This window comes from Epinephelus lanceolatus, chromosome 4 (genome assembly GCF_041903045.1).
Source record: "Epinephelus lanceolatus isolate andai-2023 chromosome 4, ASM4190304v1, whole genome shotgun sequence".
Taxonomy (NCBI): Eukaryota; Metazoa; Chordata; class Actinopteri; order Perciformes; family Serranidae; genus Epinephelus; species Epinephelus lanceolatus.
In genome coordinates, this window is record NC_135737.1 from 39,843,984 (window position 1) to 39,859,230 (window position 15,247).

At 43.9% G+C, this 15,247-nt stretch overlaps 1 protein-coding gene and 1 pseudogene across 3 annotated transcripts in view; one reads left to right on the top strand and one right to left on the bottom strand.

The window, feature by feature from the left end:
• The first annotated feature begins 253 nt into the window (after positions 1–253).
• lsamp (limbic system associated membrane protein) overlaps positions 254–15,247 on the top strand; it is a 754,238-nt gene continuing 739,244 nt past the window's right edge. Inside the window, exon 1 of one of the 2 annotated variants that reach the window (XM_078167295.1) lies at positions 254–415. In XM_078167295.1, coding sequence (XP_078023421.1) covers positions 373–415 — 43 coding nt within the window. In that variant the 5' untranslated portion in view covers positions 254–372. Of the gene's footprint in view, positions 570–15,247 lie in introns of both variants that reach the window. The other variant, XM_078167294.1, reaches the window with a different exon arrangement.
• Positions 3,020–4,959, bottom strand: LOC144462758 (cytosolic non-specific dipeptidase pseudogene; annotated as a pseudogene). The gene has a single exon (XR_013490980.1). The product of XR_013490980.1 is annotated as a cytosolic non-specific dipeptidase pseudogene (transcript).

A 15,247-nucleotide genomic window follows, 5' to 3' on the forward strand; every position in this document is an offset into this window, starting at 1 on the left:
TCAGGACAGTGTGTCCTCTTCTCTGTCCAACACAGCAGCAAGTGTGGACACTCTGTGTGTCCCAGCCAAGGGTCACTCTCCACAGGTTGAATGACATCATGCTGTCAGTGTCAGGAGAGGCTCCAGCAGTGGGTGTGACCTACAGAGAGGTTCAGAGAGACACAGCAGGCAGGAGGCCAGGAGAGACAGGAACATTACACAGCCCACTGCCAAGTTTACACACCAACACAGCTACACACACACTGCTGGTTGCCAGAGGTTAGTGAACTGGCTGGTAGAAACATTTCCAACTCTGAACCAACCAACTGGCATTAACAGCCTCTCGCCACGGCCAAGGACGAGGAGCAGCCTGTTACAGCTGGAGAGGACAGGATGGGAACAGTGAGGGAGCAAAGAGCCGTGATCTGTCCCAGAGGTAAAGATACAAGACGGACACAGGCAGTGATGGAGGTTTAAAAGACAACCTGGCACTGTGGATCAGAGGACAGAGACTGGACAGATGAGAGAGAGACAGAGGGACAAAGAGGAGACTGATGATGTAAGAAGAAGCTGGTGGGACAGATGTGCAGGTGATGTGTTTTATGGAGCACTTTGCAGCGGTCTGACAGATAACCCTCGGCTGTGCTGTGATCACTGTATTAATCTGATATCCTTCTGGCTTCCTGCCTCGGGGTTGGACAAACATAAAGCAGTCAGCTGTTGCTCCTCAGTGACGTCTCCTCTGAGACCTGAACACAGATCTGAAGTTTGGTGCTTCAAAACCTTCATCACAGCAGCTGTGATAAGTTGTGATGTCACTTTTACTTTTATGTCATACTAAAGGTGGTGCTTCATATTTGTTCCAGCTAAAAAGTGTCCATAAGAGAGAAAAGAGAAATTAAGTTCGGTTGATGTTGGTAAGATGTGATTTTCTCCTCTTGAGGAGAGGAGACATGAGGAGGAAGGAGACAAACTGAGGCTCTGAGGAAGGAAGGTGAGAGCAGCAGGAAGAAGGGAGATGTGAGAGAGGTGTGTAGTCTGCTGTCTGCTAGACGATATGAGTCTCCTCTCTGGTTGTGTGGGTGACAGGTCTCAGTGTCTCCCAGAGGGAGACGCAGCTCAGCCACCAGGAAGAAGAAACACAATCTTTTAGCTGGGATAATGGTTCAACACTTTAATGAGACGCTTCTTTCTTTACCCAGTCATTTCTCTTCCTCCAGTACCTCTGTCATCCTAAATGTGTCATTATTTATGATCCTGACTGTGTAAAAGTTTCTGTTCTGGACCAGCAGGAAGACGTTTATAAGTAATCAATACAAACCACCGATCCTCCTCCACTGCTGACTGACATGGGAAATTAAACTCAGTGAGAGTGGGCTGTGTTGGAGATTGGACTTGGCAGGAGCTTAACTCAGTGGACCATGTAATGAGAGAAGGTACAAACCTTAAACATATTGTAAAGATTATATATATATAGTTTTTTTCTGTGTGAATCATGAATACAACAGACAGTATTTGTGTTTCATTAAGGTCAGTGTGAAGTTGCTCTTTTGTACAAGTTTTATACAAACATATAGAGAACACATAAAAGGTTGATGACATCACTGGTGAAATCAAGGACTTTTATTCTCTTTATCCTTTTTCCTCCTCATATAAAACATAAACCAGCTGCACAGTAACTTAATTATTTCCCGTCTCTGTGATCATGTTGACTCCCATGTGAGCTTCTCTGGAAACACTGAGTATATTTTCAAGAGATGCTCACAGCGACTTTATCTTCTTCGTAAACTCAGTGGTCTCGGTGTTCGTTAGCAGATTTTAGAAGTCGTGTACAAAACTATGGTTGTGAGTGTTTTAGCTTTTCACCTTCCTGCCTGGTACGGTCACCTTAACTGTACATCCAAGAATAAACTCTCTAGGATTGTAACTATGGCGAGTAAAATAGTTGGCGAGACACAAAGTCCCCTGACACAACTCTTTACAGACAGGAAGGAGTATGTTGGCAGGTAGCTCCCACCCTCTCTTCAGCCAGTTTGAGCTCTTGAGCTCCAGGAGGCGCTATAGAGTCCCTCTGGCACCTAAACATGTGTTTAAGAAGTCTTTCATCCCGAGTGCCATCAGTGTCCTTAACTCAACAAAGTGACTGATGAGTTTTAAACTACAGACAGACAATGGGTGGTCATGGCCGAAACACATGAAGCGTGCTGAAACTCCAGGGATTGTAACACCAAGTCCTAACTGATGAATTTATTTTATTTTAACAGTTTCTCCACTCACTGGCAGCTGTATAGAAACTGAAGTTAAATTAAGTTTTACACACTGATAACTCTGAGAGAAAGATGTGAATGGGAGGATGGAGAAAAAAAGTTTTTGTGAGCCATTTATTCTGAGAGCAACTCTCTCTCTGTCTCTCTTTCATATAAAGCTATTTGATTTTGGGAGGAGACTCTGCACTCAGGCCACATTAAAGGCCTTGTTACCATCACTCCTCTGTCTCAGTTGTCATTTTCCATTTTGCTTTCACCTTGGAAGACTGCCAACTTCTCAGAGCGATGTGAGATTCTCTGAACATGTTCTTCAATATAAATTCCCTCGATGCTTCTCCCTTATTTTCGACCTTATGATATCAGCTGTTACTCAGTGTTGCATCAGGGCCTGTGCTTTTCCCTTATTCACTAGATTAGTTTCATACTTGAGGTCAGGATGCAAAGATTATGCAAATTTCACAAGTCAGCCGTATTTTCAGGTCTGACTGCTATTCAGCTGTAATAACCTGCACACTCAGTAGAGAAAGGTTATTTATGGCTCTAATACTTTTTGATGAGGATGCCTCTATCAGTCTAATGGCTGTGTCTGGGTCTGATGTCTCTGTGTGTCTGGCTGTGTCCTCTGTCTCAAAGAGGAAAAAGGATGTCTGGAGTCTGAACTGTGAAATGAATACAGTGTGTGTCATTTTCTCTGTGCACTGGGCTGAAATATTATCTGTAATGACTCAACCACCAGCCTGAGATAACATCACTGCAGCCGTTTATAGACACTATTGACAATAGAGTTTTTTATTTCTTTTTTTTTTCTTTTTTGGCATTGCACAGCTTTTACTACATGGTACACACATTTACAGTTTTCTGTGACATGACTTGGAGCATTAAAATATGCCACATATGCAAAGTGAGTGACAAGAAAAGAAAAGCAACATGAGATGAATTCAGACATTTCGACCAATCAGACGTAGTCTCACATGCCATTACATTCGCTCACAACAGAAACAATGATGAAAGACAGATGAAGACACAGTGAAAATATAAAACCAGGCTTGTGTCAGGGAGAGCTCTCTGTAGTAGCTGAAATGGTTCAGGAGGTCATTTCATAATGCGATGAATCATCACACACTGGTCTTCTTCATCTGAGACACTTCATGCAGGTAGGAGATGAATAACTTGGTTCCCTCAATATAGTTGTACCGGCTCATTTTCTCATTCTGGGAGTGCATCCCATCATCAAAGCCTCCGATGGGCAACATGATGATGCTTTTCCCCGTCACATCCTGGAAGGTTCTGGCGATAGGGATGGTCCCGCCCTCACGGATCAGATCAGGCTCCATGTTGAAAACTCTCTTGACAGCAGCCTTCCCAGCCTCATAGAGAGGATGCTGAGTGTCAGCCAGCCAAGGCCTGGCCCCGATCACCATGGTGACTTTCAGCTTATTAGGACTCTTCCGCTTGGCAAACACTGAGTGAAGGTAGTCTGTTACCTGTTTCTTGACCATAGCAGGGTCCATGTTGGGAACTTGTCTGATGGAGAACTTAGCAGTGACCTTAGCAGGGATGACGGTCTTTGTGCCGGGGTCAGAGAAGGCGCCCTCAATGCCATGGATGGAGACAGTGGGGTAGCGCCACCTGTGGGCCAACAAGTCCACCTTATTGTTGTACATGAGCTGGTTGACACCGATCTTGTTCTTGTAGTCGTCGATGTCAAACTCAATGTCCTGATACATTTTCCATTCCTCATCAGAGAGGGGAGCCACGGCCTCCCTGATCCCAGGAATCAGGATCTTACCGCTGGGGTCGATCAGCGTGTCAAGAATGCCAATGAGGTCGATCATTGGTTCGATCACAGCGCCTCCATAAACACCAGAATGTAAGTCCTGTTTAGGTCCTTCAACCTCAGCAAAGAAGTAGCAGTTGCCTCTGGTGCCGTAGGTGAGGGCAGGCCGTCTGCTGAGCCAGCCGCAGTCTGAGATGATGATGTAATCAATGTCAGAGAAGAAGGTGTCTCTCTGGGCCAGGATCATGGCGTCCAGGCCGATAGAGCCCGTCTCCTCCATACCCTCAATGACAAACTTGACATTTACTGGCAGCTCCATATTGAGGGCCTGGTAAGCCTCCACAGCATGGATCCAGGCTAAAACTGGGGCCTTGTTGTCTGATGCTCCTCTTCCATACAGGTTACCATTGATGTCAGTCAGGTTGTAGGGATCTGTTGCCCAACCGTCCTCGAGCTTTGCTGGCTGGACATCCACATGACCGTAGACACACACTGTGTGTTTGTTTGTGTCATTGCCAAACTGAGCTGTCACCACTTTAGGCAACGCTAACATCTGTCCGTCAGGAAGTTCTTGTTCTCCGACGTCCACCAGCTCTACAGTCCCTCCCATCAGCCTCAGCTTCTGAGCCACCATCTCCATCATGCGGTGTAGGTCTGGTCTCTTCAAGACGTTGCTGGAGTCACTTTCGATTGCAACCCAGTCTCGCAGAGCCTCCACATATTCTTCTTGATGGCTGTCAATGTACTGCGCAAGCTCTGTGTACTGGAAGGCATGGACAGCAGAGATGACGAGCAGCAGAATGGAGGGCAGGACTGGAAGATTCATCTTGTCTCTGCTGAGCGGTGTGTAACAGTCTCCTAGGGCAGGCACACTGTGGCCCTGTGTTGTTGCCTGGACATTTATATACCCGCCCCTCATGACACACTCCTCCTGGGCCCCGGAGTCACACAGTCGGACATTTCCTAACACAGAGCCAAGACCGCTGACATTTATTTGCTGACAGGTACATTCATTGCTCTTAATCTATTGATCCCACTCCTTGAATGCACCCTGGGGTTCAGCAGGAACAAAAGCAGCATGATGAAATGAACAAAGTCCTGTTGGTTGTGTTTTGGAATCTCCAAGCAAACCCCCAGTTACATAAAAGTAGAGTAGCTTTTGTTCCACATTAGGCAGGTGTCCCGTTGTGCTGGACTTAACGTTGAGCTACTTTTAAGCAATCCTAGTTGACATGCAGGAACATTCGATTAAAACACTCAGACAGGTTTGTCTAAAAATATTTAACCTTTCACCTCTTCATGTTCATTGGATAAATTACCCGTGGTGAAAACTTCCTGTCTCTTTGTGTGTTTCCCTTTTTTTATTGTGCAAGTGTAGGACAACACAAACTATGACACAAGTTCAACTTGATGGTTTAATGAATTAATGTGCCTCATTATGTACATATGAGTGTGTGTCTGTGTGGTAGTGTGGAAGGGGTCTCTTGAGGGGCAGTTGGGTGGGGTTAAGGTTGGGGATAGAGGTGGCACAGAAGGAGGGTGGAGGGTTGACAGGAGCTGCAGGAAGCATTTGTGACCAGAGCTCCACTGCATATAATGAGAGGGGTGTAGTGGAGGGAATATAGGAGGGAGGGGCTCAGGAGCCTGGTCAGAGACTTGTGTGTTTGGTGTTTACAGAGGAGCACAGTGGAAACAAGCCTTCTGGCTTTATTGTGTTTATATCCTCTGTGATTTATAATGTATCTTAAGTGTGGTTTCATTCATGTCCTTGTTTTCTTTAGCAACAGAGGTCAGCTGGGTTGTGAGAGAGGTAACAGAGTTTTGTAGAGATTTGTTTTCTTTGCTCAGTGTGTGTGTGTTTGTTTCTGGCTGAACTTCCAGGCTTTTGTGGAGCTGCTTGAATCCCTCATGAATCTGATTTGTGCATCTAGTCCAGAGAGTTTATTGTCAATTGAAATGAGAATGTCACTGACCTCACTACAGGTTGTTTATCTCTTGCTGTATGGTGTGGGTGCAATTTGGTCCTGGTCTCAGTCTGTTTTTGTGTAGCTCATGGTGTAGAGTGGGCTAAAGATTTCAAAGATGTAGTCCTTAACTTCATCCAGGTTTATTCATCATGATATTCCAGTTGATATGGTTCAGTAAAGAGGTTTATTTCATGGGAAAAGAAGTGGAAGTTGTGTTTGCAATATAGCAGTTTAGGGCAGCCATCTTGGATCTCTCACTGGTCTCGTTGGATGTCGCGCTCACAGACGCATCCCTCAGCCACCAAACACTTTCTGTGTGTCCCAGTGTGAGTTTGAAAATAGATGATGTCTTGCAGATCTGATAAGATCTCCCTCTCAGAGGTTTTTGTTCTGATGAAAATCAGTGTGTTTTTCCTCTGCTGTTAAATGTTAAAGGAAGGTCAGTCCAATTAAACATCATACAGGCTTTAGACTACAAGGTGATTAGATATTGTTGAGGCAGGTTTCTTTTCTTTAAAGACTTCAGCACTCAGACCTCATTAATACTCACTAATAACTGTTCCTACAGAGAATGGCTAAAGCTGCTGTCAAGGTCATCCTGTCTGCTCTGTGACTGATATGAACATTTTAAACTGAACTGGAAAGTTTTCAGGGTCTGATGACATTATTTCTAATCTTACAGGTAAGTGCTGCCAGTGACCTCCCTCAGAAGAAAAAGAGATTTAACAAAGATCCTCGACTATCTTCAGCACCATTCATATCTCAGTGGGTTTGTTATTCTGTGTTTTTATAAAGAGAAGAAAAGTGTATCCAGAGGGCTGCTTAGTATCTTCAGATGATAATGGTAGGACACAGGCTTTATTTACAGATAAGTTTTTTCTGCTGTTCCACACAAACACTCAAAGAGAACCCTAACAAGAAGAAACAGCAGCTCTGCTCAGGTCTCAATATGAGTTCACATTTCTGTAGAAAATTAATGTTCTGAGTGTTTCAGATAAAGGCAGGTAGAAGTTTAAAGAAGGAACAATAAAGCTACAGTCAGACTGTGATTATGATTCAGGTCTTTCAGACAGTGTGTGTTTGAGTGTGACCACCTTGTTGTTCATTATTTAATGTGTTTATGTGGTTGTTGGGTTTCCCAGTTCCCCACAGAGCAGAACCCAGCAGATACCTTTAGCCTTGTTACCATCACAGTGTTAGACTTGTGTTGTAGTTGACAGCTGAGGCTTTGTGTTATCAGACTAGAGGATCTACTGGATGCTCATATTTTATACAGAAACCCTCAGGCTGAAACACTGGAGCAGGTCGGACATTGGAGAGAGATACATGTGTTTGTTCAGAGCCAGTGGAGCTTTTCTCTTGGTGTGTGTGTGTGTGTGGGTGTGTGTGTGTGTGTGTGTTGTGACTGTGTGTATAGTGGGATGGGAAGTGTCATGGCTGACTAACAGAGATCAGATACTGGCCTTTTCTCCACCCCAGAGGATCCTGTTCATCTTCTGTTCAAACTCTTGGTTTGCTCTCTGCGTTTGCTGTTCCCTCCTCCTCCATTTCCTTTCAGTAACAGAAACAGACACAGCTCTCATGTTTACCTCAGTAGATGGAGGCAGACTATTACAGACTTTAGAATATAAATAGGTAGGTGGTAAAACAAGGTAAAACAAGTCAACTCTTAATTGGTGCAGCAGCCACATCAGCAGGTGCAACACGTTGACTCTAACGACCCTCCTGACACTGTCAACTTACTAATTCAGAAAGAGAAGAAAGAGTTTGGCTGTCATATTATCAGTGTGTTTAATTATTTATTCTTTACATGTGTATATTTAAAGATTAACAAACATGTCACAACATGATTTCGTACCTCGTAAAACATTTACAGAACGTCTTCCTATTAATAACGTGACTGATGTCTGATGTAATTTCGGTGTCCCAGTTGCAGAGTATTGTGCGTGCTGCCTCTCTGTCTGATATATTGGGACACTTAAATGGAGCAGAGTCCTTGTTAATGTTCTTAGTGACACCTGTGCTGCTCCTGCTATGACACATCTCTCTGTAATGCTCCAGTATGTCTCCATGCTCTGGCCCTGCACTCAGCTGGATCATTATGTCACTATCAGTTACACATTAAAGTCAATGGAGACTGTGGGCTGTTTGAAAGCTTCACACACACTGTTTACGCCACACTGCTGATGGAGCTCTGACTTTCCTCTGATGACTCTGGTCTGTTGACACATTCAGGATCCTGAGACAGTGATGACCTCATCTCATTTTCTGAGCAGCCACTACATCAGTATAGACAGAGTGAGAGACACAGCGTCACTGTGTTGTGACTGTGTGCCTCACTTCAGTTATATCTGTAAACCAGAGTGAGCTGAACTCAGATCAGTGCTGCTGGATGGTTTGAATGGTGGATGCAGCAACTTGAAAGTGAGTGACAGCTCTGGTATTACTCTGCCAGTCAGTCTCACATCTCACTCTTTCATTGGTTCAGTCGTCTGATAGAAAACCTGTCCTGTGTTGATTCATGCTGACAGGGGATCAGATCCAAACTCAGACATGAAGAAATGATACACACAACATCAAATACAAATCATTTATCCTGGATTAATATTTTCACAGAGACGCTGACAGAATAGTGACATCATCAAACACAGTTGAGATGGAGGTGAAACTCAAGAGGATGAGTGTCTGTGGATATCAGGCTATTAAATCAGATTAGCAGCTGAAGTGTGAACGTTCACCTCATAGATTGCAGTTACCATTCATGTCATGTTCTCCAAACCACCAGTCTTCAGTGAGAGGACCTCCAGACCTCACCCACCCACTCACTTTGTCCCTCTCAATATTTGACTCCAGATATCACCCTGCACTTTTCCACCATTTACTCCAGTCAAAGTCGTCTATTTGATAACAGATCAAATAAGAAGCAGCTCTCTTTCTGTCCGTCTCTGTTGTTCTAAAGACGTTGAATGAGCCGTCTGAGTCGATGAACTTTGACCTTGTCTGACAAACTCAAACTGACACACACATCTGCACAGCGATCCAATTTACAGCTGGTTTGGTACCATGACATCTGTGAGTCCATCAACGACACCAGTCTCCTGCACAGCTGAACACACACCAACACTTTCTGCTCCACTGAGACAGCAGATGGAGACAGTTTGAAGGAGACGAGACACTTTGATGGTGTTTGTGTGATTCCTCACTGGCATTTGGCAGCTGGATCGGACAGTAAGAAAACTGGAGTTTACATTCATATGTCAGGCGTTGACTGATGTTCTTGCAAATGATGATGAGCAGCCTCCATCAGCAGTGAATCTTAACACCCATCTAGACTCCACACAGTTAGTCGGTAATTGACAGCAGACTGTCAGTTAATATTCACGTCAATCATGCGTTATATTAAATCAGTCACATGTTGCAGATAACTATGTCAGTACAACCTGCTGTTAAATTCCATGTGTTCAGTCTTTAAACCTGATTTTCTTTAAAGTTTCTCGCCTTTCAAAACCTGCACCTTATTGTTTGGTCTCCTGACCTGAACCTTGTCTTTACACAAAGTGTCCAGTTTGTGCTGTTTTCACACGGTCACATTCAAGAAGAAGAATTAATGCTCTTTAAACTTCCACCCAAACAATCCCTCCCCTGATCCCAAAGTCACTTCCTCCATGTGACTCTACAAAGACCTGTGAGACTCACTGACCTACAGCTAATAAAGCACCATCGCTGCCATCACACACTGTTCCTATCCTGGTTTTAGGGACCTGATTAATGCTGAAAATAGAGGCTGCAGATTTCAGAGTTAATTGTTGAGCCTTCCAGGTGTGCTGTGGTCTCTGAGAGAGAGGAATCTTTAAGGTGTTGTTAAGGCTTGGTTAAAAATCTGACACACTCTCATGTCAGCCTCAGCCCTTAATGTGTGACCACAGTGATGATGTGAGACCTCCAGTGTTGGTTATTACAAAGCTTCAATGGTCCGTGAAAGCTATAATGTAGTGAGGAAATGGGAGGAACATGGGCCTCCCAATATGATATTCTTCACAAGCTATTTCACCCTATCTCCAAATATCATTATTTGTGTGTACCCAGTGTGAAAGTTGTGTTGAATAGCAGCGTGTGAAACCACAGACAGTGGCTGGCAGTTGTTTTTACTCTCAGTGTCTCTAATTTACTGAACACATCAGCTGTCTCTCTGAGCAGTGAACTGCTGATAAAAATTATGTATATCAGAATAGTGACTGAGACTGCATGTGGATTTATTTCATGTGTGTGTCTATATGTGCAGCAACAGAGACACCATGTGTACTGTAGTAAAGCCTGATAAAATCCTCCTGCTAAGCTGCTATTGAATGTTGAATTATTACATGTAGCCAGTATATTGATATCAGAGCTGTCTCGCACTATTGGGTGTGTAAACTGTCTAAAATGCTCGGCTGCACTTGTTTAAACTCTGGAACGTGTTCCTGATGCGCAACATTACAAACAAGTGAAGCACAGAGCAGCAAGAAATCAGGCAGCAGCTTCCAGGAAGTGATTCAGACTGACTGCAGGCGTCAGTGAAGGAAGTCAGCAGAGACACTGGAGGTAAAGAGACTCGATTGGTGCGTCTCAACTAGAATTTTGAAGCCTCATTTGAATTTGCTGCCATGAAGAGATCTGTGTTAGCCTTCCTGTCTCAGCCTTGGTCACATGTTAATGAGTCAGAGCTGCTGTAGTTATTGATCCTGCTGTGTTTCCTCCATCGTGAGGCTGTTGAAGCAGTTTCCCTGACTTCAGTCCAGCTACATCGGTTTGAGCAGAGCTGTTTGTAATGATTGTTTCCCTGAAGTAGGTAACAGCAGAGCAGTGGTCTTAAAATATATCACATGTAAGTCAGCACCCTGCAGGCCTCAGTTTAAATCAAAGCCACATCTCCTCATATGATGTGATGCCATTGTTTGTTCTCTTGGTTAACCAGAGGGATGAAGTGTCCCCCCCGAGTGTTCAGTCTTTGCTCGTGTCCTCTCGTGTCTGTCCATGTCCCCCTGTAGCTGACTATAGAAAGCTGGACAGCTGTATGTAAAGACCCATCTCATCAGCAGCTACTGTGTATGTTTCATGTGTTGTTGTAGTTCCTGACAGCTGAACAAAAACAAAATCCCACTATTCTCCTTTAACTGACTATTGATTTTCCTTTTTCCTCCTCCTTGCTCTCATCTATGAATAGAGATCACAGCTGCTGGCTCTCTGTTCACACCAAAGAAACATGATGCTGTGTTGGAAAGTAGGGAGGTGGAAATAAAATGTTTATAATTGAATCTTAATTTATTTCTTTTTTATATTTAAACAGCAGTAAAGCACTTTAAAGGTGGAGCTTGTTCTCTCTTTGGTCTTGTGAGCTTTTTCCTGACGTCCAAAACATTCAGCTTAGATCAGATAGAGACTTTATTCTGCTCATAGTGTGTGTGACTGTGTTGCTCATGTATTGGCACTTTCACTCCCGGCTTGTCAAACACTGACACTTGGTCAGTGGCTCCTGGCCAGTGACCGAGGCGCCCTTTAGCTTCTGTATTAGATGCACTGGGGCGCGTCATTATTACACACTCTGTGTAGGGTGGAGGGCAGGAGTGGTGAATGGGTCAAACAAACACAGGACTTTAGGAGACCATTGTTTGTGTCCTGTGTGAAATCAAAAGTCAGTGTTCAGTTATTTTATGTTCCGGTCGTCCTCTTGAAACTGTGTGTTGCTCCAGTTAACTCTAATAAACTGCACTGTGGTGAGGCCCTAATGAAATGATGTGACTGCTGCGTTGGAGTAAAGTGGGACACACACTTGGTGTTTACATGTTGCAGAGCCCCCAGCCGCTCTGAAGAATGAGACAATCAGAAAGTGCATTTGGCCTTTGATGAATGTGATTATGTGCCTGCTCCAAATGCCTCCAGGTCTGTGTGGAGCAGCCAGAGTCACACATCATGTTTATGGCTGCTTTATAGGACTGGATGATACAACACATTTGCTTGTTGGTTCAGATAGATGAGACCCAAATGTGTTACACACACACACACACACACACACACACACACATTTACATCACTTACATCACATCACACACTGTCTCTTCCTCCTCATCTGTTCTTGTCTCCTCCTGCTCCATCAGATGAACTTTATCTGTCCGCATCTGTGATGAGTTTTGAGCCCCACTATGTCTTCACTGCACAGTGGGAGTCAGAACAGGCTGTGCCCCTCATGAGTAGTTCTCCCCAGGCTTCACCATTCATCTCCGTCTGTCTGAACACACAACACACACACTCACACTCTCCTCCAAGGCCTTGGCAGCGTTAGCATCAGAGTACAGCCTCTCCAGGTTCTCTCTGTCCTGCTGTTTCTAATACATGCTCTGTCTCCATCCTCAGCTCTCACAGGAAGTGGTGACTGTGAGCTTTAGATGAACACTGATCTGTGAGGTGTCAAAAAAATACAAAGACAATATCCCAACAAAATCATATAAAACATGAACAAAGTCTTTATTCAGTGATTGAGGATGAATGTGGCATCATCTGTGTCCTGCAGCTCATTTCACAGCTCATTTCATACAGACCTCCCTGTGCTGCTTCTTGGAAACTAAAAGCCAAAATATTTGATGAGGGGCTGCAGCCCTTCACTGACTGCTGGGTGGAGAGCAGCAGCCCTCATACAGAGCAGGAGAACTTCACTATAACCTGGTACTTGTCTTCAGTTTGGCCCCTTTGTGGAGGCAGAGTGATGAGTTTCTGCCATAAATGACAGCTGGGATAGTCGCCAATGTCATTAGGGCAAACTGGCAGGCAGCATCATTCAACCAGCCTCTCCTTCCTAAAAGCCTCTGAAGCTAAAATACAGAGTTTTCAGCCTGCTTGTCGCCCACTCATGTGCCCAAGGCATGCCAAGGATGATGCCCCCACACAAAACCCCACTTGTAGGGTCTCATCCCAAATGTTTCCCTACAGTTTATATTACTGCTGTTTTATTATTGTTCCTGGAAAGCAGCTGTATCTTCAGGACCATAGTGTCCAAATGAAATATTCACTGCATGCTTCGCTTGTCTTTTTGTCCCACTCCATTATTAATATCAATATTGTAGAGTCCCCTACAAGGTGAGATAATGTCTCATCTATTTACCAGGACGTGCACACACTGATGTCATTTAAATGATTACTGCACACTGAGATTATATAGAGGATTTAACTTCCTGCTAAATGTCAACCCATTCAGCCTTTGAGACAGATATCAATCTCAGCACTGAGACTCATCACATCTCTTTCTGGAGTGTCTTTGGACGAGCAGCTACAGATCTGAGAGATGTGCTGTGAGTCCTGCTGCAGGAATAAGGCTGATCACAACCAATAAAACACAACAGCAGCTGTGAAGAGACAAGAATGATTTGGACTGACGTCCAGTCACATCACAGAGCAGTGGAGGGAGACAGCAGCAGGACCACCACTGTAGGCCAACACTTCTTTTAGAGGAAAGGCTCATCTGAGAGAGATGTTTAAAAGCTTTAAAATGAACAGCAGCATCGACACAGACAGCATGGTCTCTGTCTGGTTTGAATGTCTAGTTCAGTTCAACAGACTGTGTGTGTTTTGTCCACTGTGTTCAAACTGATGTCCAACACAGACGGATAACTGCATGTGCTTTAATATCTGCTGTTAGAGGAAACTCACAAAGACCATCGGTGTCGTTAAAGGAGCCTGTGGTTTGGCTGCAGCTCATGTGACTGATGTTGTGTCTGCAGATATCATCATAAATTACTCCAGTGGAAGCTGTTAAACACGTCAGGTTTCAAACACACTCTGTGAAGTGGTTAGAGATGCTCACTTGTGATTAATCCTGTTGAATTTATTAGATTTAAAAGTGCATTTATATCAACATTGCAGCATCATTTTCCCTCTTCTGTCTGAGAGATACAATCTAAATGTCTCTGAACACCAATTTTCTTCCAGATAGAAACTCTTAATAACTCATCACAGATTTATTCAGTACAGGTCACCATTAAAAATGAAGCCCACTGTGTGAGATTTCAGCTCCACAGCCTTGGTTTGTTTGTGGATTGATGACTTTGTGAAGCAGAAGAGATTGAACATTTGGGCAGTGATAGATGTAATCACTGTGGTTTATCAGAGGCCTGTTTGTGTGTTCTGATCTCTTAAATCAGGAGATTTGCAGGAAGAGAAATTGTGATTGTGAACACTGAACAGTAAAGTCTCATTTTATAACTCTGTCAGTATAACTCTCTTCTTTAGTCTCATCAAGACAGCTCTGTTATGGTGCTGATTGTCTGTTAAATGAAGCTGACAGTATGTGGGAAGAGGACATTTTCACACAGTGAATTGCAGAGCTTCATAGTTTCAACTGACTCAGCAGGAAAACTTGTTTTTCTTTTTCCTGAAGGAAGTTGCAGCTGTGTTTTTAAAGAGCTAAGTGTTTGTCATTAGGAGGATTTAATGGGTTTGATGCAGACTGTAATGATGTCACAGAGACAGAACTGAAACACCATAATGAGCCGTTTAACTAAACAACTGCGGTGTAACTGTGGTCTTAATGGGAAGTGAAGGTGAAGGAAGGATGGATCATGACAAGAGGAATCAGGTTCATCACTTTGACTCAACTGTTGTACAGTGACAGACGACAACACTCAGTGAAGTAACAGGACTCAGGTCGTAAACAGCTGGAATATTTCTCATGTGTCAGTGTGAGGAAGCTGTCAACCAGCCTGCAGCCTGTGGAAACTCACATTATTAGAACTATAATATAAACTGCTTTAGGATTTACAGTTTCCTTTGTGTGGAAGCTGCTGTCCAACCTGCAGGAAATGAAGAGCAGCTCCTTCACTGTTTATCAGGAGCTTTAACAGCATTGAACCAATTTTATTTTACGAGACATTTTCTGCTGTTATATTTTAGGTGTTGTGAAGCGTCTCGTCCTCTGGTCTCTGTTATTATTGAAACACTGAAGACAAGAAGACTCTACATGATGGAAAATATCAGCTATAAAAGTCAAAGCCTTCATGAACCTGTGGCTTTACACAGCTTTTAGTCTCTCACAGCTCACTGTTCAGATGTTCCAGCTGCCATGTTTGATCGCGTCTCAACACTCTCATTGATCCTCTCAGTATCAAACTGTAGGGAGCTGTTTCCAGCAGACAAGCTAAGTATAGCTATCTGCTCTGAAGGAGGAAACTGTTGGTCCAAACTATCAGAGACTGAAATGTGTACACCCACTAGTGACAGACGAGCTGACC